This window comes from Fusarium mangiferae (assembly GCF_900044065.1).
Source record: "Fusarium mangiferae strain MRC7560 genome assembly, contig: FMAN_scaffold012, whole genome shotgun sequence".
NCBI lineage: Eukaryota > Fungi > Ascomycota > Sordariomycetes > Hypocreales > Nectriaceae > Fusarium > Fusarium mangiferae.
This window is the reverse complement of record NW_024573932.1, coordinates 1,529,152-1,556,038: the sequence shown is the minus strand read 5'-3', so window position 1 is coordinate 1,556,038 and position 26,887 is coordinate 1,529,152. Positions and strand designations below refer to the sequence as shown.

At 48.0% G+C, this 26,887-nt stretch overlaps 10 protein-coding genes across 10 annotated transcripts; 6 read left to right on the top strand and 4 right to left on the bottom strand.

Annotated features, from left to right (window-relative positions):
* Positions 1-369: 369 nt before the first annotated feature.
* On the bottom strand, positions 370-3,917 carry FMAN_08278 (uncharacterized protein; the record flags this gene model as incomplete). The annotated part of the gene is made up of 3 exons (XM_041821736.1): positions 370-1,957; positions 2,008-2,812; positions 2,912-3,917. 3 exons carry the CDS (start codon positions 3,915-3,917, stop codon positions 370-372), a joined length of 3,399 nt encoding a protein of 1,132 aa, XP_041687486.1.
* An 896-nt stretch (positions 3,918-4,813) lies between these two features.
* On the bottom strand, positions 4,814-7,557 carry FMAN_08277 (uncharacterized protein; the record flags this gene model as incomplete). The annotated part of the gene is made up of 2 exons (XM_041821735.1): positions 4,814-4,916; positions 4,967-7,557. 2 exons carry the CDS (start codon positions 7,555-7,557, stop codon positions 4,814-4,816), a joined length of 2,694 nt encoding a protein of 897 aa, XP_041687485.1.
* Positions 7,558-8,795: 1,238 nt separating this feature from the next.
* Positions 8,796-10,176, top strand: FMAN_08276 (uncharacterized protein; the record flags this gene model as incomplete). Its single annotated transcript, XM_041821733.1, has 5 exons — positions 8,796-9,123; positions 9,171-9,680; positions 9,730-9,864; positions 9,912-10,038; positions 10,092-10,176. The coding sequence occupies 5 exons, from the start codon at positions 8,796-8,798 to the stop codon at positions 10,174-10,176; spliced, it is 1,185 nt and encodes a 394-aa protein (XP_041687484.1).
* Positions 10,177-10,972: 796 nt separating this feature from the next.
* FMAN_08275 (uncharacterized protein) lies at positions 10,973-11,655 on the bottom strand (the record flags this gene model as incomplete). The annotated part of the gene is made up of 3 exons (XM_041821732.1): positions 10,973-11,201; positions 11,268-11,400; positions 11,463-11,655. The coding sequence occupies 3 exons, from the start codon at positions 11,653-11,655 to the stop codon at positions 10,973-10,975; spliced, it is 555 nt and encodes a 184-aa protein (XP_041687483.1).
* Positions 11,656-12,653: 998 nt separating this feature from the next.
* On the top strand, positions 12,654-13,979 carry FMAN_08274 (uncharacterized protein; the record flags this gene model as incomplete). Its single annotated transcript, XM_041821731.1, has 3 exons — positions 12,654-12,741; positions 12,791-13,319; positions 13,373-13,979. 3 exons carry the CDS (start codon positions 12,654-12,656, stop codon positions 13,977-13,979), a joined length of 1,224 nt encoding a protein of 407 aa, XP_041687482.1.
* A 688-nt stretch (positions 13,980-14,667) lies between these two features.
* Positions 14,668-16,287, top strand: FMAN_08273 (putative homogentisate 1,2-dioxygenase; the record flags this gene model as incomplete). The annotated part of the gene is made up of 5 exons (XM_041821730.1): positions 14,668-14,964; positions 15,010-15,096; positions 15,146-15,209; positions 15,258-16,015; positions 16,066-16,287. 5 exons carry the CDS (start codon positions 14,668-14,670, stop codon positions 16,285-16,287), a joined length of 1,428 nt encoding a protein of 475 aa, XP_041687481.1.
* A 488-nt stretch (positions 16,288-16,775) lies between these two features.
* FMAN_08272 (putative c-14 sterol reductase ERG-3) lies at positions 16,776-18,321 on the top strand (the record flags this gene model as incomplete). The annotated part of the gene is made up of 3 exons (XM_041821729.1): positions 16,776-16,816; positions 16,864-17,171; positions 17,225-18,321. The coding sequence occupies 3 exons, from the start codon at positions 16,776-16,778 to the stop codon at positions 18,319-18,321; spliced, it is 1,446 nt and encodes a 481-aa protein (XP_041687480.1).
* A 363-nt stretch (positions 18,322-18,684) lies between these two features.
* FMAN_08271 (uncharacterized protein) lies at positions 18,685-20,972 on the top strand (the record flags this gene model as incomplete). Its single annotated transcript, XM_041821728.1, has 3 exons — positions 18,685-19,094; positions 19,151-20,116; positions 20,180-20,972. 3 exons carry the CDS (start codon positions 18,685-18,687, stop codon positions 20,970-20,972), a joined length of 2,169 nt encoding a protein of 722 aa, XP_041687479.1.
* A 503-nt stretch (positions 20,973-21,475) lies between these two features.
* On the top strand, positions 21,476-25,113 carry FMAN_08270 (uncharacterized protein; the record flags this gene model as incomplete). The annotated part of the gene is made up of 6 exons (XM_041821727.1): positions 21,476-22,168; positions 22,218-22,980; positions 23,040-23,170; positions 23,221-23,875; positions 23,921-24,436; positions 24,482-25,113. The coding sequence occupies 6 exons, from the start codon at positions 21,476-21,478 to the stop codon at positions 25,111-25,113; spliced, it is 3,390 nt and encodes a 1,129-aa protein (XP_041687478.1).
* Positions 25,114-25,222: 109 nt separating this feature from the next.
* FMAN_08269 (putative aldehyde dehydrogenase) lies at positions 25,223-26,799 on the bottom strand (the record flags this gene model as incomplete). Its single annotated transcript, XM_041821726.1, has 3 exons — positions 25,223-26,571; positions 26,624-26,693; positions 26,743-26,799. 3 exons carry the CDS (start codon positions 26,797-26,799, stop codon positions 25,223-25,225), a joined length of 1,476 nt encoding a protein of 491 aa, XP_041687477.1.
* Positions 26,800-26,887: the final 88 nt, after the last annotated feature.

The window sequence follows — 26,887 nt, the reverse complement described above, 5'->3', positions numbered from 1 at the left end:
AGGATCGTGCTGTGCCTCCTACCTCATCTACCCAATCTTTATCTGCGCCGTAGTGCAGCAGAGTCTGCACGACTTCTCGATAGCCACCCATAGCGGCTAATATCAGAGGGGTCTTATCATACGCATTTTTCAAGTTTGGGTCAGCCCCTCTCCTCAAAAGCAGCTCTACTACCCCATTATGCCCCTCTGATGAAGACAGAGATAGAGCGGTTGATCCACTGCTATCCATTTCCTTTAGTTCGGTTCCAATATCAAGCAACCGGCTCACTGCATCCACGTCTCCCCTCAATGCGGTCAACAACAGTGGGGTTTCGGACATGGCCTCGCAATCTGTAAAGAATCTCCCGCGACCTATGTCTTTGAGAAATCTCATTGCCAATATGAAAGATGAATTTCAAACCAACTATTGGACACTTGCCAAGAAATTGCCCGTTTTGGCAAAGATGGTTCAATAAAATCCCCAGTTTTCGAATGCATAGCCCCATGAAAAGCCTGCATGCCATCTCTCCCTGTAGCATCGTTCTCAATGCCCGGTTGATTCATCAACAGCTTCACTGCTTTGTTGTTACTCAACTGTATGGCCAGCCTTAAAGGCGTTTCCCCATCAGGATCGCGAGAGTTCGGATCCCAGCCTTCGGTCAGAAGGAGCGAGAGGACCCTGTGGTGCCAGAATATCACAGCTGCATGCGGAGCTATAATATTAGCTGCGCGGACCTCCATGGGCGACCCCCCGTCGTGCTCGATGAATGCCTTGACCACGCCAACATGACCTAACGCTGTAGCAGCCAGAAATGGAGTTACCCCCCACGCTTCATCAGCTAGGTTGGGGTCAACGGAAGGTTCAGCGAGCAGCTTCCTGACCACGCCACTATGGCCGTCGTAAGCGGCATACCACAGAGGCGTCGCACCACGCTTGCTGACATCTCTCTGCCATTTAAGGGCATTGTAACCCTTCGGGCCTCTGTAACGGTCTCTGTAACGGTCCATGTCCCAGTAGTCTCTTCCAGAATCATATACCCATTCTCCCCATAAAACCTCACTTCTTGCATTAGCGACTGTGCTGTCGGCAGCAAGCAATATCACAACCAAATTCTCAAGCCCTTTTCCAGCTGCCCATGATAACGGAGTTCGTCCATAGGCATCTTTCGATGCTGGATTATGCCCAAGCTTTATCAGATCGCTCACGAGTTCTGGGAAGTTCCAATGCACTGCTAGATGAAGTGCTGAGAGTTTAGGGGTCCTCCAATCTCTATAGTCTCTAAGATATCGTGCGAGCTTGTGAAAATTCTGCTCGTCTTTGATAATTTCCAGAATCAGCTCCTTGACTTCAGTGTAGGCCTTTCTTGCGTGATGAACCCATTGGTACCGGACGTAGCGAGAAAATGAACACAATGGCGTATCTCCGACTCCACAACTTTTGAAGTCCTCCTCAATAACACCATTCGGAATCTTGTGAGATACGCAAAATTTCGATGATGACAACATACACATACAAATGTAGTTGGAGCAAAGTGACGCGATACACGACGTCGCAATTTCTCGGTGTGGTGAACCAAGCCGAATGCCTCCGCCTCCCCTTAAAAACTCTTGGGCAGTATAGTGAGCAATTTGAACATATTTTCTGTTGTCTAGCATAATCAGTCCTGCACAAGACGTGATGATAAGTTTGGCAGATGTAAAGTTGTGTGGGTCGATGTTCATGTTGCCTTTTTCTACAGCGAGAGCGATCTGTAGTTCTTGAATTGAGATCGATCTCTCCATATGTGTGACCCATGACAGAGTTCGTATTGCAAGCTCAGCGAGTTGGTCAGATTGACCCCGGATTCTGTCTAATGCGCCTTTATAGGCTTCTTCGTATGATCCAGGTGAGAGACAGAATTGCTCGAATTTGCTCCTTGCGAGTTTAGGATTTATCATGCCCCCTAGCTGTTCTGCTTGTAGCTTGGCGAGAAGAAACCTTGGAGAAATTGTTAGCTTGGCCTGTTTTTAGAGTGTTGTCTTTCATACATTCCGCTTGCCGCCTTAATAATCGCACACTTTGCCTCTTTTTGCAATTCCTTGTCTGTGCCGACAACACCATCGAGATTTGGAAGATAGCCATTGAGGTACTTCTCTATATCTTCATCGCCGGTTTCGACTGCCAAGTCGACGTAATCCGAAAAGCTGTCGCTGATTTCCGGTATATATCTAGATGTAACAAGAAAGTTCAGCCGCGGCTGATTCCTTAGGTCGTTAATGATTTTCATAAACTTTGTTCGACGACCTCCAGATACCGAGAACTCGTCCAGGGCATCGATGATGATGTAGACCTTTGAGTATAGATTTAAGAGAGACACCAAAGTGTCAAGAAGGTCATCAACTGTTGGCACCCTGCCAAGTGAGAAAGTCCGATGATAGAGACTCTCAACAGCTGCCGGAAAGGGCAGACCAATTTGCGACAGCTGCTTGATGAAAGCTCTCAGAATCGGTTCGATGGGATGTTCTTCGTTGTTTGTGAACTCACAAAACACATAAGCAATTCCGATTTCATTATTCCCTTGGTAACGTTTGGTGAGTTCCTCAACCACAACAGACGCTATAATTGTTTTTCCAACTCCTGGCGCCCCCCGGCAGAAAAGCATCTGCGGCTTGTATTTTAGCCATTGGTTGAACTCAGGTGATACTAGGAGCCACTGTCCAGTACCCGCCTGCCTCTGCCCTAAATGTTGACTTAGGCGGTTTCCTTGATCATCTTCACGAAGCCAAGAAAGGATCTTTTGATATTTATCTTCAAGGACTGTACGCTGCGTTGTTTCCATAGTCTTTTGTAAATCTATAAATGATTAGTTTTTATTGCAAATAAACACCTTGAATTTAATTTGCATATACTAGGTTTAAGTGGGAATGATCATGGGCTCATAGGTAAGCTTACCTTTGACATCTTTCATTTGTTTGACCTCCTCAGCATGTACTACTAGCAGAAGTTCTTTTGCGAATATCGCAGCTACCATTGCAGCATACTTTTGCCAGCCATCTGATTTATGAGAGTCTGCATAGTCGCATATACCCCGAATTACGAGGCAAGGCAAGCTATTCATAATCCCTGCGGCCTCCATCTCAAAACACAGAAGCTTGTTGCCAAATTCCTTTCTGAAGCTATTGCGTAAAACCGAGTCTTTGACGACTTTATTTCCTGAAGCAATTAGTCCATAGTGTATTTTTGTCTCCCGGGGCTTTTTCTCGACGGCTCTGGATTTATCACAGAATCGACAAGCATCTTCCTCTTCATCAGTCAATTCAGAGGCGCTATCATCTGCTGGGCGTTCTTGATGTGGATAGTCCACATCAAACTTGATATCCTTGAGACCATCGCGACCCGTGTAACTTTTGCTGAGTTTCGGATTTGTGGCCCTCACATTTTCCAGGGCAAGTTGTATTCCATTACCATTTCTATCATGGTGGCTTATAAGCTTCGTCAAAGCCGTTAACAGCACCCGCGGCGGGTTGTTTAGGGAGCCGGTTCTCCGGAAACTTCCGCTCTGTTCAGCCCTGCCCTTGTCCCACTGGATAACACCAGGTAAGTCATCCACTGGTTTACTGACAACCACGTCTCCAAGGCGAACCTTAGATGACAGGCCCCCACCACCGATACCGACCATTAGGCCAAATCGAACGGCAGGGAATGACATCATCAGCGCCATCACGACGGAAGCTGCTGGATCGTTACCTGTCTGCCCAAGGGGCAGGCACGCGATGACCACGTTGTGGTTTCCAACAGAACCAAGGGTGTAGGTATTCGGGTCTTCGCACTGGCTTGGCAGGCTAGAGTGCTCTTTGTCAAGCATCAGGATCGCTGCTGTCTGCTCCGTTGGTAAAGCACAAATCCAGGCCACAGTATAGTCATTATGCGTGAAATGGATTTCCGTTATCTCGGACATCATACAAAAGTTGCTTTGGAGCGATTGAATGTGTCTAGGAGTAGCAATGTAAATAAACAGTTTTGAATAGAGTAGTAGTACCTTTAACTTTAGAATGCTAGAGAGATAATATGCTAGTCTTCATGAATTCTCTCCGTAATCGCAGCCTCATTTTCAAACCCCTGGTCATGGCAGCATTGGTGCCTAATTGTAATAATGCAGGCTCCCTGCTAAACCAGGTCTTCGTCAGCATAAGTGCGAGTGAACGCATAAGCCTCGGTTAATTGCTCCATATGCATGAGTGCCCAAGCCGGCGGCTGTTGGTTGTACAAGATTCCAGGAACAGACCAATAGGCATGCAAGAACGCAATAGCCTGTAGGGCCTTCAATAAGTCATAAGGCAGTGGATCAAGTTAATGGTTCGGTGAGCATTTTGAGAATAGCATAGGTAAAAGTATCTATAATATAATCAGTATCGAGATTGAATACTTCAAACTTCTATTGAATGCATAATAGGGTTGGTAAATAAGCCATTGCAAATATAACCCAATAAGGCATGGCATACCACTCGATAATAAATCACCAACGCTTTGTGTCGTCCTCTCTAAGAAACAAGACCATAAATCTACCTGTCCCCACTCCCTAATGATGATTCATTGTCAGGCCAAGGTCAATCCCTCAGGATTGGGAGATATTCAGTTCTGTGCAGCATAATGTGTAATGCTCGTGGTGGTAATTCAGCAACTCTCGATCTGCCAAGTCTCCGGGGCAGTTTCTTCACTCTACTGACCTAGGAGTGGACAATTATAAACTGTCTTGACGCGTCGCCTTAATAGCTTCGGGGGTCGAGTTGTCTGCTTAACGAGTCACAAGGAGATAAATCTTTCTATTCATACAATTATATAGTATATATCTTCCTAGCCATCATGGTGACACTCAGTACAGTAGTCAATGTGAATCTTGCACGAGTTGGACAAGTCAATGTTGCCACAACGTGTCAAACCATCTTGCTGTCGGCGGCTATCACAAAGTTAGCATATATCTTTCATGGGTGAATCATGTCAACTTACAGATCCTTGATATCCTTGCCCTTCATTCCAATACCATAGTCATCACAAGAGAACTGCACCGTGCAACCAGCCTTTCCAAACGTGAGCACCTTGAGAATACTTCCCATGCGCTCATATCGCGAAACATAGTCAGTATACAAAGTATCATCCTCAAACTTATTCAATGCAGCTTCGCAAGCACCAGCGACAGCGTTGCGAACATTCTTATCACCACTGCTGCAGATACTCGATCCATCGCCGTTCCAGTTCGTAGCGATGGGGAGAGGTGTTGACACAGTAGATGCTTCGCCGAGACCGACAGTGGCAGTGACTTTGATGGTGTTGACGGCGAAGTAGCTAAGCGAGTAAGACTCGTAAACGAGAACAGTACCAGCGTCGGTGCGAGTAAAGGGCTCCTTGAAGACAGTGGGCTCAGGCGCAGGGGGAGGAGTGGTGTACAAGCTCATGGGGAACTCGGTGTAGTCTGCGCACTGACCTGAGATCATGGGCGCTGTGACGACGTATTGTTCGCCGTCGCTGGTTGTCTCGCAGTTACAGTAGGGAGTCTCGACGCGAGGGCCGCCGTGGGGAACGCAGGGGTAGTAAGTGCGCATCGTGGTTGTGGCAGTGGTGGAGGTGATCATGTCAGAGGAGGTGAGCTGGGTTGTAGTGCCATCAGTAGTCGTATCGGAAGACTCGTTGGAGGACTCGGTGTTGCGGGTAGTGGTGATGAGAGTGCTGGGGATAGTAGTGGTTCGCTCAGTCGTAGCCTCTGAAGAAGTCTCCTCAATCTTGGTATCACTGGTAGTCCCAGCTTCGGTGGAAGTAGCCTCGCCAGTGGTGTCAGTACCAGTAGACGAAGCGATAGGCTCCTCAGTGGTGGTCGCTCCAGCACCAAGGCCCTCATCCAAAGCATCCTCAAGGGCTTCGACGGTCTCCTCGTCAGGCTCAGAGTCAAAGTCATCAGGAATATCGCTCTCCAGCTCTTCGAATTCGAGCTCCTCACCTTCTTCCGCCTCAGCAGACACGGTCTCGGTGGAGGTGGCTTGGGTACCAGTTGCGCAGCTGGCGACGGTAGGACAGTCACCAAACTCAGTGTGAGTGACGGTTCCATCAGTGGTGTAGTAAGAGATGGTCCTGGTACAGTCCTCGACCTCAACGGCGGCGCAAGCCTCAGTAGTAGTGGTAGCCTCAGTAGTCTTAGCAGTAGTCTCGGCAGTGGAGGGCTCAGCAGTTGACTTCTCCTCCTCCTTCGTGGACTGCTCGTCATCCTCCTTCTTCGTCTCGTTCTTGTCGTCCTCACCTTCTCCCTCGCCACCGCCACCAGGAGTACCACTGCCAGCTCCAGCAGGGTTGGTGCCAGGAGGAGGAGGCAGGATGCCAGCGGGGAGGTTACCTGAGGGCTTCCAGAACCAACCACCAGGGAAGATCACGATAGCAGCACCACCATCGTCAGTGGTGGTGGTGGTACCAGTAAAGTCAGAGAAGTCCTTGTCCTGCTCAGGGACATAAGTCACTACAGCGCCGTTGGAACCAGTGACGATGCCGTCCTCGGTGGTGGTAGGGTTCGGAGGGGCAGTGGTCTTCTCAGGCTCGTTAGGAGCACCGGTCTGGCCAGGTTCGTTCTTGGTGGTTGGCTCGTTTGAGCCAGCATCCTCAGTCGTGGGCTTGGGACCAGGAGCCTGGGTGGTAGGCTTCTCAGCGTCCTTGGAATCTGTGGTAGGCTCGGGTTCCGGCTTCTCTTCAGTCGTAGGCTCAGCCTTGTCGGTGGTGGACTCGACAGGCGCTTGAGCCTCGTCAGAAGTGGAAACCTCAGGGGCCTTCACCTCGGTAGTAGACTCGATGACGGGAGCAGCAGCAGAGCCAGTTGACACCTCAGGGGCCTTTTCAGTTGTAAGTTGAGCAGCCGCAGAGGTCTCAGTGGTGGCCTCGGGGAGAGGGAGTTGAGTGGTAGGCTCAGCGGCCTGGCTTGTAGGCTCAGCAGTCTCGGTTGTAGGCTCGACGGCCTCAGCTGACTCAGTAGAGACAATAGGGGGCTGGGCATCGGTGGCGACGGTAGTGGCCTCAGAAGGAGCACCAGTAAGTTCTGTTGAGGTCTGATCCACAGAAGCAGCGTCAGTGGGCTGTGTCCCAGGCTCAGTCTTTTGGGTGTTGGGATTAGGAAACACTGGATGGCCAGTGGCGGTGTTAATGGGGATGTTGTTGTCGGTGGTTGCAGTATCAGGCAACTGCTCGGGGTGAGAAGATGTCTCAACACCAGCACCAGTAGACTCTGTCGTTCCAGCTGGAGGACCAATGTTTGTTGTAGGCTCTACAGCCTGACTGCTCTCATTGCTTGAAGCAGGAACAACATTGATCTGAGTTGTCTCCTCATCCACAGAAGTAGTAGGAACCTCCACTTGCGCTTCAGAGGTAGCAGACGAGGGAGATTGGTCAATGAACGCCTCTGAAGAAGTTGTCTCAGGTAGAGCAACCTCGGTTGAAGGCTCCACGAATCCCAAGTCCGTTGAGGTCTCAGTACCTGTCGTTGTAGAAAAGTCCTGCGCAGAAACACCCGACAGCGACGTCGCAAGACATAGCGCAAGTACGCGCAACTTCCAAGGTTGCTGCATTATTGTAGAGAATGTGGAAATAAAAGAGTGAACGGCTATACCAGCATAAACGAATGAATGCGTATAGTCCAAGACAAACGAATGAAAGAGTGTCCGTAAAACAAAAGAGCAAGTGTAAAGTAGAGGCTCGGGATGCCTTTTCATGGGATAAACATACCGTGAGGATATACCCGTCATGGCTGACAGTGGAGCTTAATTTTGAGATCCTTGAAACAAGTCAGCTTCATTAACTTAGGTGAAACGCTGTGGAGCTGCTGATGCTCAGCCTTGTTAGGAGATTTGGGGCCGTGCATTGAGAATGCAACGGGAAGGACTCGGTGAAATTGAGTTGGATCTGGAACCTGGTAAGGCAAAGCTGATCGTCGATATTGATGTTGCATTGAGAATTTCATCTCGGAGTAATGTTATGCTTATTGGATGTTGTACGGCTTGGCTGTTATGGAGATGATAAGATGGAGCGCTCATGTTGATCCGTCGGAGAGTGTGATCCCTTGCGGCTTTGCCTATCTTCCTACCCGGTCAATGAATATTGGTCAAGTCATGCGTATTAATTGAGACTTCTACCAATTTGACGGTTTGCACAATTTTCTATACTGTTCCAATGGTCGCGGAGTGCATTCATTTGCGCTACGTAGATAATGTCAGATAACCGTAAATCCTTCGCTCACTGTGGCGCACCCTAAAACTTCAGCACACATCTCATATCTTGCTAAGTATGCGAAAATATCTCCCGACAATTGCCTTGTGAGGCACAGCCAAAAGATCGGCAACAAGCGAAATGCATAACGGCACGGAATGTGGAGAGTCTTATTCTCCGTCCATCAATAGTGCCTTTATCACCAATCTACTGTGGAGTTTCATATCAAATTCGAGGAGATAACTCATCGTCCGGCCGCGCCGATGCTCAATGGTCTGTTCATTTTTAGTGATGTCTCTGAGACTCGTCAATCAGCGTAGGATCAAAGGATGAAACCCTCAGGGCTGATTTGTGGGGGTGTCATCTTGGATAGTGGAGGCTCGGCTTATGCCAATTTACTGCAGGGGCTGCATGGAGACAAACACTCAAGGATGAGACGCTATCTACAATTTCAGTAAAATGTAATATACATACATCCATTATCAAGCTCCATTCGTTTTGGTTTTCTGCCCTTCAGTCGTTCGCTCCTTTTCGCGTTTCCCAGACGCAGTCACTCGTTTCAACAGTCGATCTTTACGGTACCGTAATTCTTTTGCCCATTATGCGTTTATCCAGCTTTTTGCTGGCCGCTGGTCTTTCCAGCTCTGCACTCGCAGTCGATGCATCACTGGATCCTTGGGAGATTGACCCAAGCTGTAATGGCTTCGAGAACGACATCAAGGATGCTCTCACGCAGTCAATTGATCTGGCTGATGCTGCTAGAACCAGTCTCGAGTTTCTCCTTGCGAAGATGCCGGACCGAAACTCTGATCCCGACGGTGCAGTTAAGTGGGCGCGTATTTCATCGGCTGCTAATAGCATCTTTGGACTCATGCCTAACTACAAGGGCCATGATGCTGAGACTCAGAAGTACATTGAGGATTTGCGAGGTATGTTGAACTCTTCTTGACAAACTTGCTTTGCTGACAGTCAAAAGACATCTTTGCTAAAACGGCCAACACTCTTCCCTCATCTCAGAACAACCCCGCCAAGGGTTTCAGCCCAATTCTCTCTCAAAAGCCCAACGCCAAGCCATTGATGGTCTGCGGCGACGATGTCTTCCAGTGGTACGACGTCGATGACGAGCCAGAGCCTGGTGTAGGCAAGGTCAGAGACCAACCAGCTGTGAGCCGCTACATCCAAAACGGCGGCACAATAGCCGGGGCGTTTTACTACGCCAACCGTTGGGACTTCAGACAGACCAAGGTAGCCTCTGTCGGACACTGTATTGGCAACCGAGAGGCTTTGATCTCGTCGAGCGATGATATTGTCATCATCTGTCCCAAGATGACGTCTGATGCTGGAAAGGCGCGCATCACGCCGAGACAGTACAAGACCTCTGCTGCGCTGGGTGACCATATCATGACGAATTGGGTGTCCAACCCTACCCAGCTTTACCACGAGCTCATGCATTGGTTCGGTGGTGTTGACTCCAACTTGAAGCACCGTAAGTTTCTCGTCGCGTTCTATGGTCTAGCAGATCTAACACAATGCAGTCATCAAGGACCAAGTCGCTGTTAGCGAGAAGGGCTACTTGAGATACAAGGACAAGAACAACCAGGTCGAATACTACACCCGTCCTCCCTCGCAGCAAGAACTCAATCAGAAGGGACAAAGAAAGCAGGGAGCGTGTAAGTTCAGCAACGGCAATTGGGCGAAACATGCTAATTAGGTATAGATGGTCTTCGTTGGATCATGAACTTGGCACGTACTTATAAAGACAAGAATGGCAACACAAACCCTTATTCTGGTCCTAAGCTGGCTACCAAGAACGCTGACTCGTTGGCACTCTTTTCTTTCATGATGTAAGTCAATTAACTGATGCGAAAAACGTTACCATTTCTAACGGAACTCTTAGGTACCTGGATCAATTTGACTGGTCTAAGAATGGTGATGCTCAAGACTTTACCCGCCTTAGAAACAAGTTGGGCTTGAATCCTTAATTACTGCAATGTAGTGAGATAAGCTGGGTAGAATATAATTATTATATCAATAGTAGTATAAGATGATCTAAAGTTTTAAAGTAGTATTACTTCAGGCAAAAACATCCGACTCGAGCATGGAGCCGCTATACAAACTAAGGATCACCAATTCACAAGCTGGTTACTTGTTCATTGGCTCGGCTGCACAGTTGCGGCAAATCACTGTCAGGTCATTATTCATTCACCTGACGACGCAATTGGGGGAAAGGCTGGAGTCAATGAAGCCCGAATAACTCATGAGTTGATTCCCCGTGGAAGACTTTCTGGCGTACATAGTCTGGGAATTCTCCAGTGCGCTCAATTACACGATCTCACTGTACAGAGTACTCCATATTGATGCGCTACGAGGAGCAGCCTCCGGAATTCTGATCACTCGGAAGCTCGTTTCCCGGCGACCCCTAGTGTGAGCGAGAACATGCGCAGCAATGAGAAGCGGAGACTCTCAAGCCATCTAAATTCCAACCCTTTTCGGCTCGGATACAACGATTGGTATCCGGGCAGTATCATTGCCCCGAAAAAGTCAGAAATCTGAAATAGGAATGATTTCCTCGCTTCCGTGCCAGATAACAGTGAAAATATGATTTAACTGCGATCCTTTATAGGATCGCTTGATGTCTGAAATAGAGTAAATACTTGAAAGGAACCTATCCCGCACCCCCCTGTAATCAGCCTGTTGAATTGGCTCGCAGCCAATCAGACCCCCTATAGACCCCGTCCTCACAGCTACGACGCCCGACAACAGGCTTATGCCTCTGACTTAGATAGGGGTGACATCAACCCAAAAGCGAGTGTCATCAGTCTTGTAGGTAGACTTTGATTCAATTTGTGTCTGGATCCACTCAACAGACTCGCGGTAGAATCGAATATCCTCCGTATTGGGGTTTGACAAGCCAGTCGCGCCGTTACGGTGACCGGCAAACCACTTATCGTAACCGTAATATTCCTGGCAATCCCAACGGGAGGCAACATCAGCGTAGATATCAGAGCTGTGAGTGAAGTGAGTAGCCAGTCAGCTGGTAAATGTGACACATGCCTATTACAACAGCACTTACTTGAGCTTTGCACCGTTATTCCACTGACTTTCGGACTGTCCTACGAATCCAGCTCGCTTGGCGCAGACACGAAGCATTCCCCAGTTGACCTTGAAAACGCCAAAGTTGGCCGCATCGAGAGTCTTACCGTCGCCTGTAAATTTAGGTCTTAATATGCCCGTCGGTAGATATATCTCTGCAGCTGGGTTCACTCACCATACTTGTAGTTAGTTGACATGTGTTCATCCTCAAGCATGGCAATGGCCAAATCAAGGGTGTTGCCACCAGCACTCAAGATAGCCTGCTTGCGGGTACCGAGGCCAGAAACAGTGTAACTGCCACGGTCACCGGGAGCTGCGAAAGAAGCAGAGACGAGGGATATGATAGTGAGGAGGCTGGTGAGCTGCATTTTGTTACAGACGAGAGATCAAGATAAACAGTCTTCTATCTTGCTTAAATGAGAGCATTTGCTGTAGAGAAATAGACATCAAGACAGCTAGATGGAAGTTTTATATATGAATTTCAGTTGCTACATAACGAAGAAATGAACTCCAAGTACTTAAAACACCTGCTCCCGACTCATCCGGACCCAAATTGGAAACACACTTATAAATCAGTAGAGTATGATGTAGAAATGCTACCTGAAACACGTAATATATACAAGACTCAATGGAGGAACACGAGATCTTACCATTATTTGCAAGGGACAGCCCGATCGGGCCGAACTAATAGAGTTTAGAGTTAGTTACTCCACCAACCAACAGACAGATAGGCAATAAAAGAGCCGCTGCGATTGTTACAAGTTTGAGGTTGAGCAGCACTGCGGTAAGCAAGCCCCTCAGTCGGTGTATTATTGTTAGGCGGGAAACATCCTGCTATGCCTCTTTGGGAACGGGAGCTCAGTGTTTAAGTTGAATTCTAGCCTCTTTAGGAACGGAACTAAATTCTCTGCTAAAGTGTCTGGGATACAAGCCTTGTTTATTGTCCGGACCTCTCAGACCGAGACTATTCCTAATCCTGTTAATATATAAGCACTTCGCTTACTTTTCTATTGGTTATTAAGAAGATTAAGTAAATCTTACCTGTATTATATCTTTACAGACCCTGTATAACAACTTACAGGATATAACAGTAACGATAAATATTTAATTAAATCACTACTAGCCTATAGTAATATTTAGGTATATATCTAAGCTTAAATATACTAATAGAGCATATAATAATTTAATATAATGTAGTAGATTAATTTTATAAAATTTAATTTCTTCTCTTATTATACTAGCCAGGCAGATTCTGTCTCTTGGTAAATTGGAATCGGAAAGAATCCCATCTCTCACGTGACCTCAAGCAAATTAATCTCATTCGCCTACCTTTCTCACTCACTCATTCTCAACATCTCACTCCAACATGGCACCTTCAAGTCCAACACCAACCCCCGTCGATTTCCCCTCACCAGACTTTTCCTTTAGTGGAGGCAACTCACCAGGCTCACACTGTATGCTTCCCACCACTTCAGTAATCACACATATGCTAATAATTAATAGCACCAAGTCCACCGATTTCGCCAGATTGGGGAGTATATGATCGCGACTGGCAAGACTGGAGACATCTTATCCCAAAGCTACCATCCACACGACCTCGTGCACTTACGCCGCCTGGGTTCAGCGATGAAAATGATGAAAAGAGTCTACAGCGACCAGCTGCAGCGTTTCAACAATCGCTCTGGTTCAGAGTCCCTGCTAATCTGAGACGCGATATTCTTCGCTTGGCGTTTGGGGATAGGCGTCTCCATATGCATCTCGCTTTTGATGCTGCTCGTCGTACCCCAGAGGATCCAGATGACCTTGATGGATATGAGCTAGGTGACCCAGATGCTCCAGGCCTAAGAAGAAAACTCTGGTCGTGGAATGGATGTATCTGCGCTCGAAAGCATGATCCAGAGCTGGGTCCTATGACACGCGGTGGCCTTAACCCAGGGCCCTGGATTGATCGCTGCTGCGATGCGGTCAATGTCCCAAAGCCACCGCCTCAGAACATCAGGATAATGGGTTGGCTGCAGTCCTGTCGGCAAAAGTACGTCAGCATCTATCTACCTACTAATGAGCACTGATTGACGTTGCGGGCAGCTACGCAGAGACAATTGATGTTCTGTACTCTACAAACACCATCATTATCTCCGGCGAAGCAACAATTACTGAACTTCCATCGCTTAAACCCCACCACCATCTCACCAAGATCACCTCCCTCGAGATCAAAGCCCCGATCACTAAAGACAACGTCCTCGAGGATGTCACCAACCTCATTCTTCCCGCTCGGTTCCCAAATCTCAAGCGTCTCTATATCTCAATAGAATGGTGCGGCGCGGGTATCCGCGATCCCGACCCAGATGAGCTAATCGCATCATTCGATACCCTGGCGCGAACAACCAAAGAGTGCGCTTTCGCTATCCCCATGGAGTGGTTCTCGCGTATCTCGTGGGGTCAGATGCGAAGCGCAACGACAGGCAGACAGATCACGTACAGCCAGTTCTGGCGTACGCTTGGCAATGCCGAGGGAGATAAGGATGGGTATGGGGGCGGGCTTGATGTCATACAGCTACCTTATGTTGATAGCTACCCGAAGCCTCCGTATCATTTGGAGAGTCCTGGTGCTGGGTATTGGATTCTGGAGGCGAGTGAGATGTCGTTGAGCACGCATTATGATTTTCTTACTGGGCACTATGATGATGATTAAAGCGACTTTAGATATAAACTCTTGGGATATAGATGGAACTAGATTTATCTGACCCTGAATAGCAGGCACCATTATGACAGCCGCCCTAAGAAACTGATGTATTAACATCCTGCGGTCCGGGCAATATTTATTAGATCCTGCAGGCGAGTGAACAGTCATTAAGTGAAGCTGACGATGATTTCCATCGGCGGTATGCATCCGACTAAAGCAGTCACTTGATACGAAGAATTGTGGCTTGGCATCAGCTGACATCAAAACAACGGACAATATCATCGAAGCCATCCTATAAAAGTGATGTATCAACATTCTGTATTTCCGGCACACCCTCAACTGACCCCCAACTTAACACAGCTATATCCGACGTCTCCACCTTGCAACCATAAAGTTCGTCTGACTGATCGAATAGTAAGCATAGATTACGTAGATCGTGGATCCCAAATTCCCACTTATTTCCTGGCTATTGTGAACCTAACGCTAGCTAAGCCTCGGGCCGACTGCCGCCGATGGGGTAGCCAAGGAGCGGGGTGAATTTCATTCTTATCGTCGGCAAGTGCACCTTGTCAACTGATTTATATAAACACAGCCTCAACCGTTTCCGCCATTCCCGGATCTCCTTCACCTCTACGCTCTTCGCGGTGACTATAAGTTCAGCATCAACCACTGCTCACCTCTTTTATCAGTCTCCATCATGGCACCAGCAGAGGATTATCAAAACATCTTTCACTGGGCTGAGACCCAGAAGGATGGAAGTATTCCGTCCTTTGCGACTCGAAAGAATGATCCGTATACGTACCTCTCTGGCTTCAACAACCACCATGAATCAGAGGCTATTCCTGGGACTATTCCCCAGGGACAGAATAGTCCGCGATGTGTTAGGTTTGGGCTTTATGCTGAGCAGATGACCACGTCGTTTGGTGCTTCTCGCCAGGCTAATAAGAATTCGTGGCTGTACCGAGCGAGACCTGCTGTTGCTCACCAGGGATTCGTAAGTGTCACAACTCATGGGAGATTTCTTTGCTGACGTAGGTAGACGGATATGCCCAAGGTTGAAGGGACAGAGAGCTGCTTTCTACCTCTGAACCCTGCCGTCAGAATCTCACCAACTCAATTAGCCTGGGTACGTGAACCAACAACCCAACTCTACTACCATCGGCTAACACCCCAAGCTCCCTTTTGACATCTCCGACGGCACCGACTTCGTCTCTGGCCTCCGCACAATCGCCGGCTCAGGTACTTCCCCCTCACCCCTCCTCGCCTTTAACCTCTAACATCCCCCAGGCGACCCTACCCTCCGCGAAGGTCTCGCAACACACATCTTCTCCGCCACAAAGAGCATGGAAAAGCGCGCCTTCGTAAACTCCGACGGCGACTTTCTCATCATCGCTCAGCAAGGCAATCTTGACATCCAGACTGAATTCGGCAATCTTTACGTCCAGCCCGGTGAGATCTGCGTCATCCAGCGCGGTCAACGCTTCAAAGTCGCTGTTGAAGGTCCGACTAGGGGCTATATCCTCGAAGTCTGGGGCTCGCACTTTGAACTTCCTGAGCTTGGTCCCCTGGGTTCAAATGGTCTTGCTAACGCGAGGGACTTTTTGTACCCCAAGGCTAATTACACTGTTACGCGTGATGATCCGTGGGAGATCGTGTATAAGCTTGGCGGACGCTTCTTCAAGAGCACGCAGAACCACTGCCCGTTTGACGTTGTCGCTTGGCATGGGAACTACGCGCCTTACAAGTATGATCTCACCAAGTTTGTCAACGTTGGATCTATCTCTGTTGATCATATTGACCCGTCTATCTTTTGCGTTTTGACGGCTGCTTCGCGAGATGCGAATGCTCCGCTGGCGGACTTTCTCATCTTTTCACCTCGCTGGGACGTCGCGTCGCATACATACCGACCACCGTATTATCATCGCAACGCAGCGTCTGAGCTAATGGGGCTGATTTATGGAGAGTACGCTGGACGGTCTGATGAGTTTCAGCCTGGTGGTGTGTCGTTTGAGTGCGGCTGGGTTCCTCACGGTGTAGCCTACGAAGTACGTTCCCTCATCACCCTCCACCACTTTCAAATACTAACATACAAAAGGAATTCAAAGCAGCGTCAGCGCAGCCCCCACCGCAGATGCAAATCTCCAAGGGCGCAGTGGCTTTCATGTTCGAGAGCTGCAGACAACTGACCATCACGGACTGGGCGTGGTACAGCGATAAGAAGCACGAGCACGAGCCCAAGATGTGGGATAACTTGGTCGATAACTTTTCCGAGCACCTTGATGAGATCAATGAGATCTTGGGGAAGAAAACCCTGTAAAAGTCGTGGGGGGAGAATGGAACGGTAGAAAGTCAATTGCAAATGTAATGTTTTGATTGGGCTCGGCAATTTTTTAAGGCATGAAGTTGATCCACTGTTTTTGGGGGAGGTGCAGAAGCTCAAGGCATCCTCGGGCTCCGAAGTTGACAATATTGATAGATTGTTAGTGTAGGTTTATAGTGAGATATGTCCGTGTTATTTTTGAGTCTCTTTCGCGTCCGTATTCGTATGAGAAGAGGAATTGTTCCCCACTAGGCCAGTTTATCGTCCAATCACAGATGACATGTTTCGGATATCTTTAATCGTTGTGGGCCGGGTTGAGCTCTTCCGTTGACTTGAGAATGGGTCGATATCAATTGATGGCATTTCTACATCAATAAAAGCATCAACATCGTCACTCTCGTTCATTCATCACAAGCCCAAAATCAACACTCTCATTATACTCGCTCGCTCATCTCACTCGGTTGTCCTTCAGCCTCCCCCTCAATATGAAGGCCCCAAAAACACCAGAATACGAATTCGGCGGCCCGTAAGCACCATCCCTTTCCGTTCCGCTTCACCACTAACTCCCAATAGCATCGGCGCCACAGGCATCGTCTTTGGTCTTCCAGTTCTCATGCAACTTCTCTATCTCGGCTGCAACGACGTTTCAGGATGTCCCGCGCCAGCTCTTCTTGAACCCAAAACATTGACGTGGCAGAAATTCAAGGAGCAAACGCCCTGGCCAAAGGAGGGTATCTGGGGATTAATGAGCTGGGAGGTCACAGGGTGGCTTTTTGCTTATTATTTTCTGAGTCTGGTGCTGTATCGCGTTTTGCCGGCGCAGGAGGTTTATGGTACGAAGTTGAGGGAGTCGGGTAAGGCGCTGAAGTATCGCTTCAATTGTAGGTTTTGTTTTGATCGCACCGCTTGGGCAGTGAAACTGACAGAACTGTAGCCTTTTCCTCAAGCGTTGCGCAATTGGCTGCATGCGCTGTTGGAACTTACATCTACGGCGCTGAATTCCCCGTCTGGACCTTCATGACCACCAACTATCTCCAACTCCTCACCACAAGCACCGTCCTAACCTTTATCGTCTCACTCTACGTCTACATCGGCAGTTTCTCCGTCAAGAAGGGCAATCCCCAGCTGCGCGAGCTCGCTAGAGGTGGACACACTGGCCGCATCATTTACGACTTCTTCATCGGCCGTGAACTCAACCCTCGCGTCACGCTTCCCATCTTCGGCGAGATCGACATCAAGTCTTGGTTGGAAATGCGCACTGCTCTTACAGGCTGGATCTTGTTAAACTGCGCTTTCATCGCTCAGCAGTATCGCAACTATGGCTATGTTTCTGATAGCATCTTGGTCATCGCTACGGTCCAAGCTTACTACGTGCTTGAGGGTCAGTACTCAGAGCTTGGACTATTGGGTATGATGGATATCACCCAAGATGGTCTTGGATTCATGCTTGTTTGGGGTAACATGGTCTGGGTCCCTTTCCTCTACTCGACTCAGTGCCGCTACCTCTCTGTCTACCCCGTTCACCTGGGACCTATCGGTGTGTCCGCTATCGCCACAGTCTTTGCCATCGGGCTGTACATCTTCCGATCCTCCAACAACCAAAAGGCTCTCTTCCGCAAGGATCCCAACCACCCTGCCTTTACAAACATGACCTTCATCCAGACCAAGCGTGGAACCAAGCTTTTGACAGGCGGATGGTGGGGAATGGCCCGTCACATCAACTACTTTGGTGATTGGCTTCAGTCTCTTCCTTTCTCGCTGCCGACCAAGTTCGCTGGTTATGTTATTCTGCCAGCGGGTAGTGCTGTAGCTGGAAACGAGGTTGTCAAGATGCTGGATGGTCGCTTGGTGACTCCCGATGGCGCTGCACCTTGGGGTATGCTGTTTACGTACTTTTACTCAGCTTGGTTTGGGTTCCTGCTTATTCATCGGGAGAGGAGAGATGATGCGGCTTGCATTGAGAAGTATGGTAAGGATTGGGATGAGTATAAGAATCAGGTGAGGTATAGAATTCTACCTGGTATTTACTAACAGCAAGTTTATATTAAAATTTCAGAATACAATAACTTAATAAGTAAATGATTAGTTTAATTAGTTTAATTACTCTATTTGATTATATTTAAGGGTCTTAAGGTGGCATCTTTGGTTAAACTTCGGCTAGTACTGAATTTCCTGCCAGAATGTTTAGGACTGTGAGTAAAGTAAGTCGTGGGGGTTGAAAATCAAGGCGGTGTTAAATCCAAGTCAGCCTAAGGCTGACTTTTGCTACTCTAGTAGCATATATACGTTTCTTTTCTTCTTGCCCTCCTCCTCTCTTTATTGTTTAATCAAAGACCTTCAGAATTGTATCAGAATTTAATAAATTGCGTCTGCCTACTACGACTAATAATCGCCATGGAAGCCCTTGCGATAATTGGCCTCACAGGCACCATAGCGCAACTTCTCGACTTCAGCGCCAATTTAATTTCAAAAACCACGGAACTATACAGCTCGGTCACTGGAACCCTGGACGACAATGTAGACACAGAGCTGGTAACGAATCATTTCGCGACTCTGATTAAACAACTTGACAGTGAAATGCCCCCGAGTCAGGAGCTGGCCTCAATATGCAATGCTTGTAGGGCAATATCTACGCGACTCCTGGGGATCCTCCAGGGATTGAAGAAAAATACAAAAGGCCATACGTGGAAAAGCATTAGGCTTGCAATACGAAGTATATTGAAAAACGGTGAAATCGAGGCTTTACAGGCACGGCTAGTGCTGCTGAAGAATGAGCTGATTGTCAGCCTCATGATAGGTCTATCGTGAGTATGACTTCTTACAGAAGAACCGCACGCTTTCGTGCTAACCAACTTTAAAGCCGAGACCTTTCCCAGATTCGTATTGAGTCCCGCAATAGTTTGAGTAGGTTAGAATCTGCGGCTGACAACCTTTCCACAATGATGTCAACTTTGTCTCTAAAGGTTGATCGGTCACATATGACTCAAGAAACAGTAATAGAGACTCTGCTCCATGAAAATGCCAACAACATGACTGCAATCATGGAAAAGGCTCGCGAAATGATACAGTTGTCTTTGCAAAATGAGGCGGCAGTCTTTACTTCAAATCTCCTCCAGGAACTATCCCGACAATACAACGACGATCAATCTGGCTTGAGTTCCAATGAAGTGTCACATTACCTGCGCCATTGCGACTCTAAGTTGGATCAATCACCCAAAAGAGGAAACTGCGTCAAGAACAATGAACCCCTTGTCATTCAACGGTCAGGTCAGCGGCGAAGGCGACTCGTTCATCGCAGTAACAAGTCGTCCTGGTTTGGTCGGATACTAGTGTCTGTTACCGAAATTTACATGGGGGATGATCTTACGCACATTCTTACAGGGTGCATCGTTATCCCATCTCCCTGGATCCTACGTCTCAGGTGCGGGGTGAAGGTTCAGCACCTAAGATCGATGATCACTAGAGAAGCCCCCAGGGTTTCCCTCCGGCCGCTTCAAGTTCTTCCTAAAGACTCTGCAATCTTCAACGCCATCAAGTCGGGGAACGCACACGCCGCGGAGTCGATCATTCGTGCTAAAGACGTATCCCCCTCAGCTGTATCAATGAACGGCGAGAATCTGCTCAGTATGATTGCCGTGGAGATGTTTGATATTCTCTTCAACTTATATTTTAGATTTGAAGATATAGATTTAGAAGAGAGTTGGGGACCAAGATACTCGGACGAAGAGCGAAGGTCAGCCGAGAGTACCTTTTACAACCTGCGGCAGCTCTTCGAATTCGTCTTGGCACAGGGGGTTGACCCGGCACAGAAATCATCCGATGGAAGGTAAGTATATTAAATCATCCTGCACTGTTCTCTGCCCCCAGATGCTAATTGGTTAATGTTTAGCTCTGCTATGTCATATTTGCTCTACGTTTTACAATTTGGCTTCGATAGGCTTTTCCCAGACGATTTCTACACCCTTCTCAGTTCTTCATTATCTGCCTCGCAAGACAATCCCTTCGATCAGCCTTATGCCAATGTTGTGGGGGATCTCCTTAGATTATATTCTCTCGAACCATCATGGCGTTATCGGTCTTTTTTCGACAGGCTATTGGAAGGCATAGAGTGGACTCTATGTTGTCCTGAGGGGCCTGGCAAGGCAAGCGCTCTTGCATTAAGATACTCGATGAGGGATAGATTCGATGTTGACCAGGACGATTTTGAGGCCTGGGTTCCTCTGGAAGACGCGCTCAACGACAGTTTCCAGAACTTCTTTTCACGGCGGCTCAAGGTTGTCAAATATCTTTCGTCAAGTATCAAAGATGCCCTCGATCGTTTGTTCGAAATGGACGATTGTGATCAACTAGGTGGCGTCGTTAAATGTACCAAGAACGCAGTGCAACTGTCACTACTATATGCCAGTCCAATGAAGGGGCTCCACAGAGCAAAAGATAGTATACAGTTTGTTCGCCAGTGTGTTATACAGGAGGTTTGCGCTATGCTGCAAGCATTGGATTGTTTTGTTCCCACTATTGAGGATGAGATGCTCGATTGGTGTAACGAATGGGAGGTGCTTGATATTTGGGTGGAATCTCTGTTGAGAGGAAGTGCCCATCCAATACCCCGAAAGACTCGCAAGGCTTGGAATACCAGTAAAGCAACATATAGCAGTTTGAACGCGTCTCGTTCTTTAGCGTGATGAAGTCTCAGCAATCTAGACAATTAGTTAACAAACCTGTACTACATTTATTTTCTCGTCAGTCCTTTAGTAAAGTTTATAAATCGCTCTCCTCTGGCATCTATACTATAGGCATTAGCAGCTAAGGTTTTAAAGATAAATTATTATAATTTATATAATTTATAAATAGCAGACTAAACTAGTAAATCTAGATATACATTAAAACTTAAATTTACTTATTTATATATACCCTATATAAAGACAGAAGAATAGAAACAATATTAATATTTCTAATAGAAAAATAATATAAACGTTCACCTTTATGTAACATCAAACAATCAGTATTGACAAGATCTAAGTAATAGCATTTTAGAAATAATAGTTCTAAATCGAAAAGATAATATCACTTATATTTCAGCCCAAAATTGCAAATACAGATAAGCAATTGTGATAACTGTACTTGAACGTTTCGGAAAGCGCCTTTAGTCAGCCCCGTTATCCTATCTCGTCGAGCTTATCTTATCATGTCACAATGTGAGGAGCTGAAACCCAACAATCTGAGATTCACGGTGTCAAACCCGAAATCGCCAATCATCAGCAAACATCTTGATTACCATGGCTCCGATTGTGCCTCAGTGCCAGGTACGAACATCAGGAGCCTCTACTATGCAATTGATGAGACTCACGTACTTAATGACAGCCATAGAAAGCATCACTCCCATTTTTATTCCATCAGCTACGATTATGGCCACCAGGCCTATATCGATAAGCTCGTCAGTCATCACCACATTGTCCTTCTAGCCCTTGGACGAGCCCGGAAGCGACGCATGGCCATTCTATACAAGAAAGAGCAATGTTACTCGTGGGTGCGAGATGCTCAAGACAACGAAGAATCGAACCGCGAGAAAGAGCAGAAGATGATTAAGCAGGAAGCTGCTCTTTTCAAGCGTCACATGAAACAGATGGAGGCTAGAATGGAATTAATGCGCAAGAAGGAGGAGCAGAAACTTCAAGATGCTTTCCTTGAAGAAGCATACCTAGACCGCATGGCTATGAATGAAGATCCGGATGATGAGGCATGGGATAAGACTGCTCCGATGGAAGACGACGAGATTGACGAGTTAATCCGCGACATCCGAGAGATCAAACTCCTCCTCTTCTGCCGTCTCGTCCTTCTTCAAGCATCTCTCCTCCCCGCCGCCCTCCGAGCGACAACTGTCCAAGAATTCCTCGACGACACTTCCGTCACAGAAGCTGAACTACGAGATCTCTGCCTCAAGGTCTCTGACAACTCTGCAAGACATTCGTGATGCATGTGCCGATTTCGCCCGTGGCGACAAAGCAGACGATGCACTCCCCGTGGAAGACGACGACGACGATGATGATGAAACCATGGAGCAGCTTTTACAGGGTGATAAGCGATATCATCATCTCCACACTGATGATTGGTTCAAAGAACGAGTGATTAAAGAAGTCGAAAGTCATCGCTTCAAGAGAAAATCAAGGAAATCGAAACGTCAGAGAAAGACAAAGGTTACCATCTGCGGGAAGAGTATCTGGAACCATGCTAGTGAGAATGCAATGTCTCGCGATGGATGGCTCCAGTTCAGTGTCACGGCCAAGGACTGCGATTTGAAGCATGCTATCCAACTTTGCAGAAACTGGTCCGAATTCTCTGATCTCAATCTACTCACGCTATGGCAATACTTCCCCGCGTCGAACTGGACGTCATGGGGCCAAGATCGCTTCATGCAGCAGCTCCAACAACTAGGTTTCTTCCCCTACTTCACAGACTTTGACGCAGACAAATACAGTCACCACCATCAAATCGACGGACGAAGCCAAGGCCGTCGACAGCACGATATCGTTGAGACACGGAACATTCTCGTTGGAAACATGAAGCGGAATGATCCTGTGACTAGACGCTTTCTGCAGTATCTTCTCATGCGGAGGGGAGAGCTTCTTGTCATGGTGCGGGATGGCAAGACTGGCCGTGTTATCACTGCGCAGGATGATGAGCAGCTCGGACGTATCGAAAGAAACAAGGCCTTGGAAGGGCGTCCAAGAATGATTGGTTTAATATTTTAGAGGTTGGACCTGACTTTATGAAGTTGACGGATATTCTGAGAGAGTGGAGGTTTGGGTTTGATGATTACTATGATGTGTTTATCTGGGATTTTGTGCCTGGCGAGCCACACATGGACCTCTATAACATTGTCGTCATGGCAAGTCCCCTCCCAACCACCAAGACAAAACTGACGGGTGATAGGAACTCCGTAATGCCTGGCGTATGAGAACACCTTGCGACATGTACATCCACATGGAATTCCTCCTCCGCGGCCTCCACCGTAACGAAAAGACCATGCGCACCCGCCAGATCAAACCCGGCGAGAACCTCACAAGCCTCTGGGACACCATCGCCGACGAAAGATCAGAATTCCGGCTCTTCGACGTGAGCAACAAAAAGGTCACGATGCGCAAAGACACCGAAATAGCTGAATCACCATACATGTTCTATAACAAAGCCAACGAAGTCGAAGACGCGATCCTCTTCCCGGATGAACTCACCTCTGATAAGAAGAGTGTTTCGTTCCGTGAGATTAGGAACGGTGTTGCGAGTATTGAAGATGGGATCTTGCCCAGTACGGCTAGACATTTCGTCAAGGGGCTGGAGGCTATCAATAAGGGCAAGGATCCGATGAAAGCGATGCGTATGGCGAAACATGATGATGAGGATAAAATCTGGGGTCTGCCCAAGTTTTGGGAGACGGCTCTTTTGCAGGCGAGGAGTGATAAGTTGAAGAAATCGCAAAAGGCACTTCTACAGCGGACGGGGTTGCTGAATGCGTATAAGACACTGTCGTATGATCGACGGCTTGATGAGTCTGATCCCATGGAGATTATGGAGCGAGACAGGGCTTTTAGTAAGTACTTCACTTCGCCAACATGATCAATGCTAACAAGCGCAGGCTTCAAGGAGTCTTTCCACGCTGGAGACCTCGAGCCAGGGTATAACGCCAAATACAACCTGCTTCAAGAAACACTCCGCGCAATGCTCAAGACGACTCATGTCGGCTCAACAGACTGGATCTTTTTCATAGCTGAGATCCTCGAGTGGCTTGAGCTCCGCGGCGATTACGACGACTACGTTCAAGATCCGCAGTATCCCTGGCCGCATAGTTTCATCGTGCAAGACATTGTCCAAGCATTCGCCATGATCGCCATGTTCTTCCCGAACTCGGATGTCGCAAAGTTACCAACCATGTTTGTCAACTCAAGCCAGTGCGATGAGTTTAGAAAGTCGGGGGTGTTTGACCCTAAAGAGCGAAGTAGGGTGCGGCCTGATCGAAGGACGAGAACGAGCTATAAATTTAGGGAGAAGGAGTTTTGGAAGGAGTGGATGGAGTTTTATAAGACGGAGAGATACTTTGGGGACGTGTACCCTATGGAATGGAGTCTGACGGTCCGTCCTATCATCGCTCATTGTTCGTTACCCGCCGCTTCTACGAGACTTCACTAACAAGTCACAGTGTACCAAGCTGGTGTCATAGCCCCAGCATACATGCAAAACCATCCCGAAGTCGTTCTCGGAATAGCAACAGCAAACACAGAACCCCACCGCCCAAACAAACTCGACCTCTTCATCAACTACCAAGACCAATACGGCAACTTCCCCATGACATACCCCCCAACCTTCGTCGACCCCTCCAAATGGCCCCAAGTAATCCCCACCGCACGCTCATTCTCCCAAAAGCATCCCACCGCTCGTTTCGCCCTACTCCGTCTATGGTCTGCACCGCACTACTACCCCTTCATGGTAGGCATCTTCAACCGCAGAAACACAAGCTTCCTCGACAGTCGTGGCCGATCGTGGGAGTGGAAGTTTGTGCCGAAGGATATGCCTGGTAGTGAGTTTAGTGCGCATCAAACTACGGGGAAGAGGCTGGATGTGATGAAGGATAAGTTTGGGGATAGGGTTGTGCATAGGGCGGATTTGATATTGGTTATGGGGGTTGATGAGGATGATTTGTTGAGGTACTGTACGGCTGTTGCGTTTGCGATGCAGACGAAGCCGTGGTTGAGGGAGATTGATCTCTGGAAAAGCTTCATTAATGTGGACTTTGAGTTTCTTCTGGACTTGGATGCTTTTTGGATGGACTAGAAGGGTCTGAGCTGTGAGAATCATTGGTCTCCGTGGATAAGATAGTTGGCATAAAACTTTACTATGGCTAGACATGAGTATATTGAACTGAGACCATTCATAGCCTCAGTTACAATTTGGAACCCCCCGTGTCCACCTTCATCATCACACTCTTGACCTCCAAGAAGTTATCCATACTATAAAGCCATCCCTCTCTACCCTGCCCCGAAGACTTGTACCCCCCAAAAGGAAGATCTCGAGCTGTCGTGGGACTGGTACAGTTGATGCCGACATACCCCGAGTTGAGCTGCTGAGTGACCCTCATAGCCCGATCAATATTCTTGGTGTAAACTGCAGCGTAAAGACCATACTCTGTATCATTCGCCTTCTGAACAGCCTCTTCCTCTGTTCTGATGACATTGATGTTCACGACAGGCCCAAAGATCTCTTCCTTCATGATCTTGGCATTTTCAGCCGTGTCCAGAAAGATCGTCGGTTCAATGAAGAAGCCTCCCGTCTTATCATAACTTCCCTTTCCACCTTGAACCAGTTTTCCTGACTTTTTACCCTCATCTATGTAAGACAGAACGGTCTCGTACTGAGTCTTGTCCGCTTGCGGACCGTGATCAACGCCCTTTTGCGTCGGATCACCAGGCTTCGCAGCTGCAAGTGCCTTCTTACTAGCTTCAATGAACTTCTCAGCAATAGTATCCTGCACGTAAACGCGAGAATTCGCCATGCAGACCTGTCCACTGTTCCACTGGATACTGTGCATAGTGTCCTTGGCAGCCTGTTCAATGTCCGCATCATCGAAAATAATAACAGGCGATTTGCCACCGAGTTCGAGAATGACTTTCTTCAGGTTGGACTTGGCCGCTGCTTCCTGAATCGCCCGTCCTGTGCGTCCCGAGCCAGTGAACGAGATTGCGCGCACGTCCAAATGTGATGAGAGGGCTGCTCCTGAGGGGTTTCCGTGGCCTGATATGACGTTGAAGACACCAGGTGGAAAGCCCGCCTTGTGGATTAGCTCGGCGAATTTGGCTGCGCCGAGCGGTGCTTTCTCGCTCGACTTGAGCACGACTGTATTCCCAGTGATGAGCGCGGGCGCAGTTTTCCCCGCAAAGAAGAGGAGAGCGGCGTTCCAGGGAATAATTGCACCGATAACGCCAAATGGCTGACGTAGAGTCATAGTGACATAGCCTGGCGTGTTGAGACTCGCCTGGCCTTGGATATGAGGCCAGGCTTCAGCGTAGTACTCGTAACTCGCAGCAGCGGCGTATCCCTCAAAGAACTCGGGTAGTGGACGACCCATTGACTTTGCCTCGAGTAAAGCCAGTTCGTCGTTATGTTGTCGGATCAAACCCGCGAGTTTCTTCATGTAGCCGCCGCGTTTGGCGGGATCTAATGCAGACCATGCAGGAAAGGCGCGCTGTGCAGCTGCGACGGCGTTGTTGACATCGTCTTTTGTGGCTTCGGGGACTTGAGCGAGAGAGTTTTAGCTGAGAATGTGAGCGGGGATCGTGTGTTTTACCATCTGCGACTTTATCGCCTGTCGCTGGGTTGAAGAGGGGAAAAGTGTTGCCATCAGAGGCGCCGATCAACTGATACAGTCAGTTCAGCTTAATCAACGAGCGGGGATTTGGCTTTTACTTGGCCATCAATTAGCATCAGAGGCTTGATCGCCTCGTTTCCATTCGTAGAGCCCATTTTGAATGATGAGTATTTGGTATTTGTGTGAGTTTGTTTATCAGGGAATGTCTCAATTTATCAATGACGGGATTGTTTCACATGACAT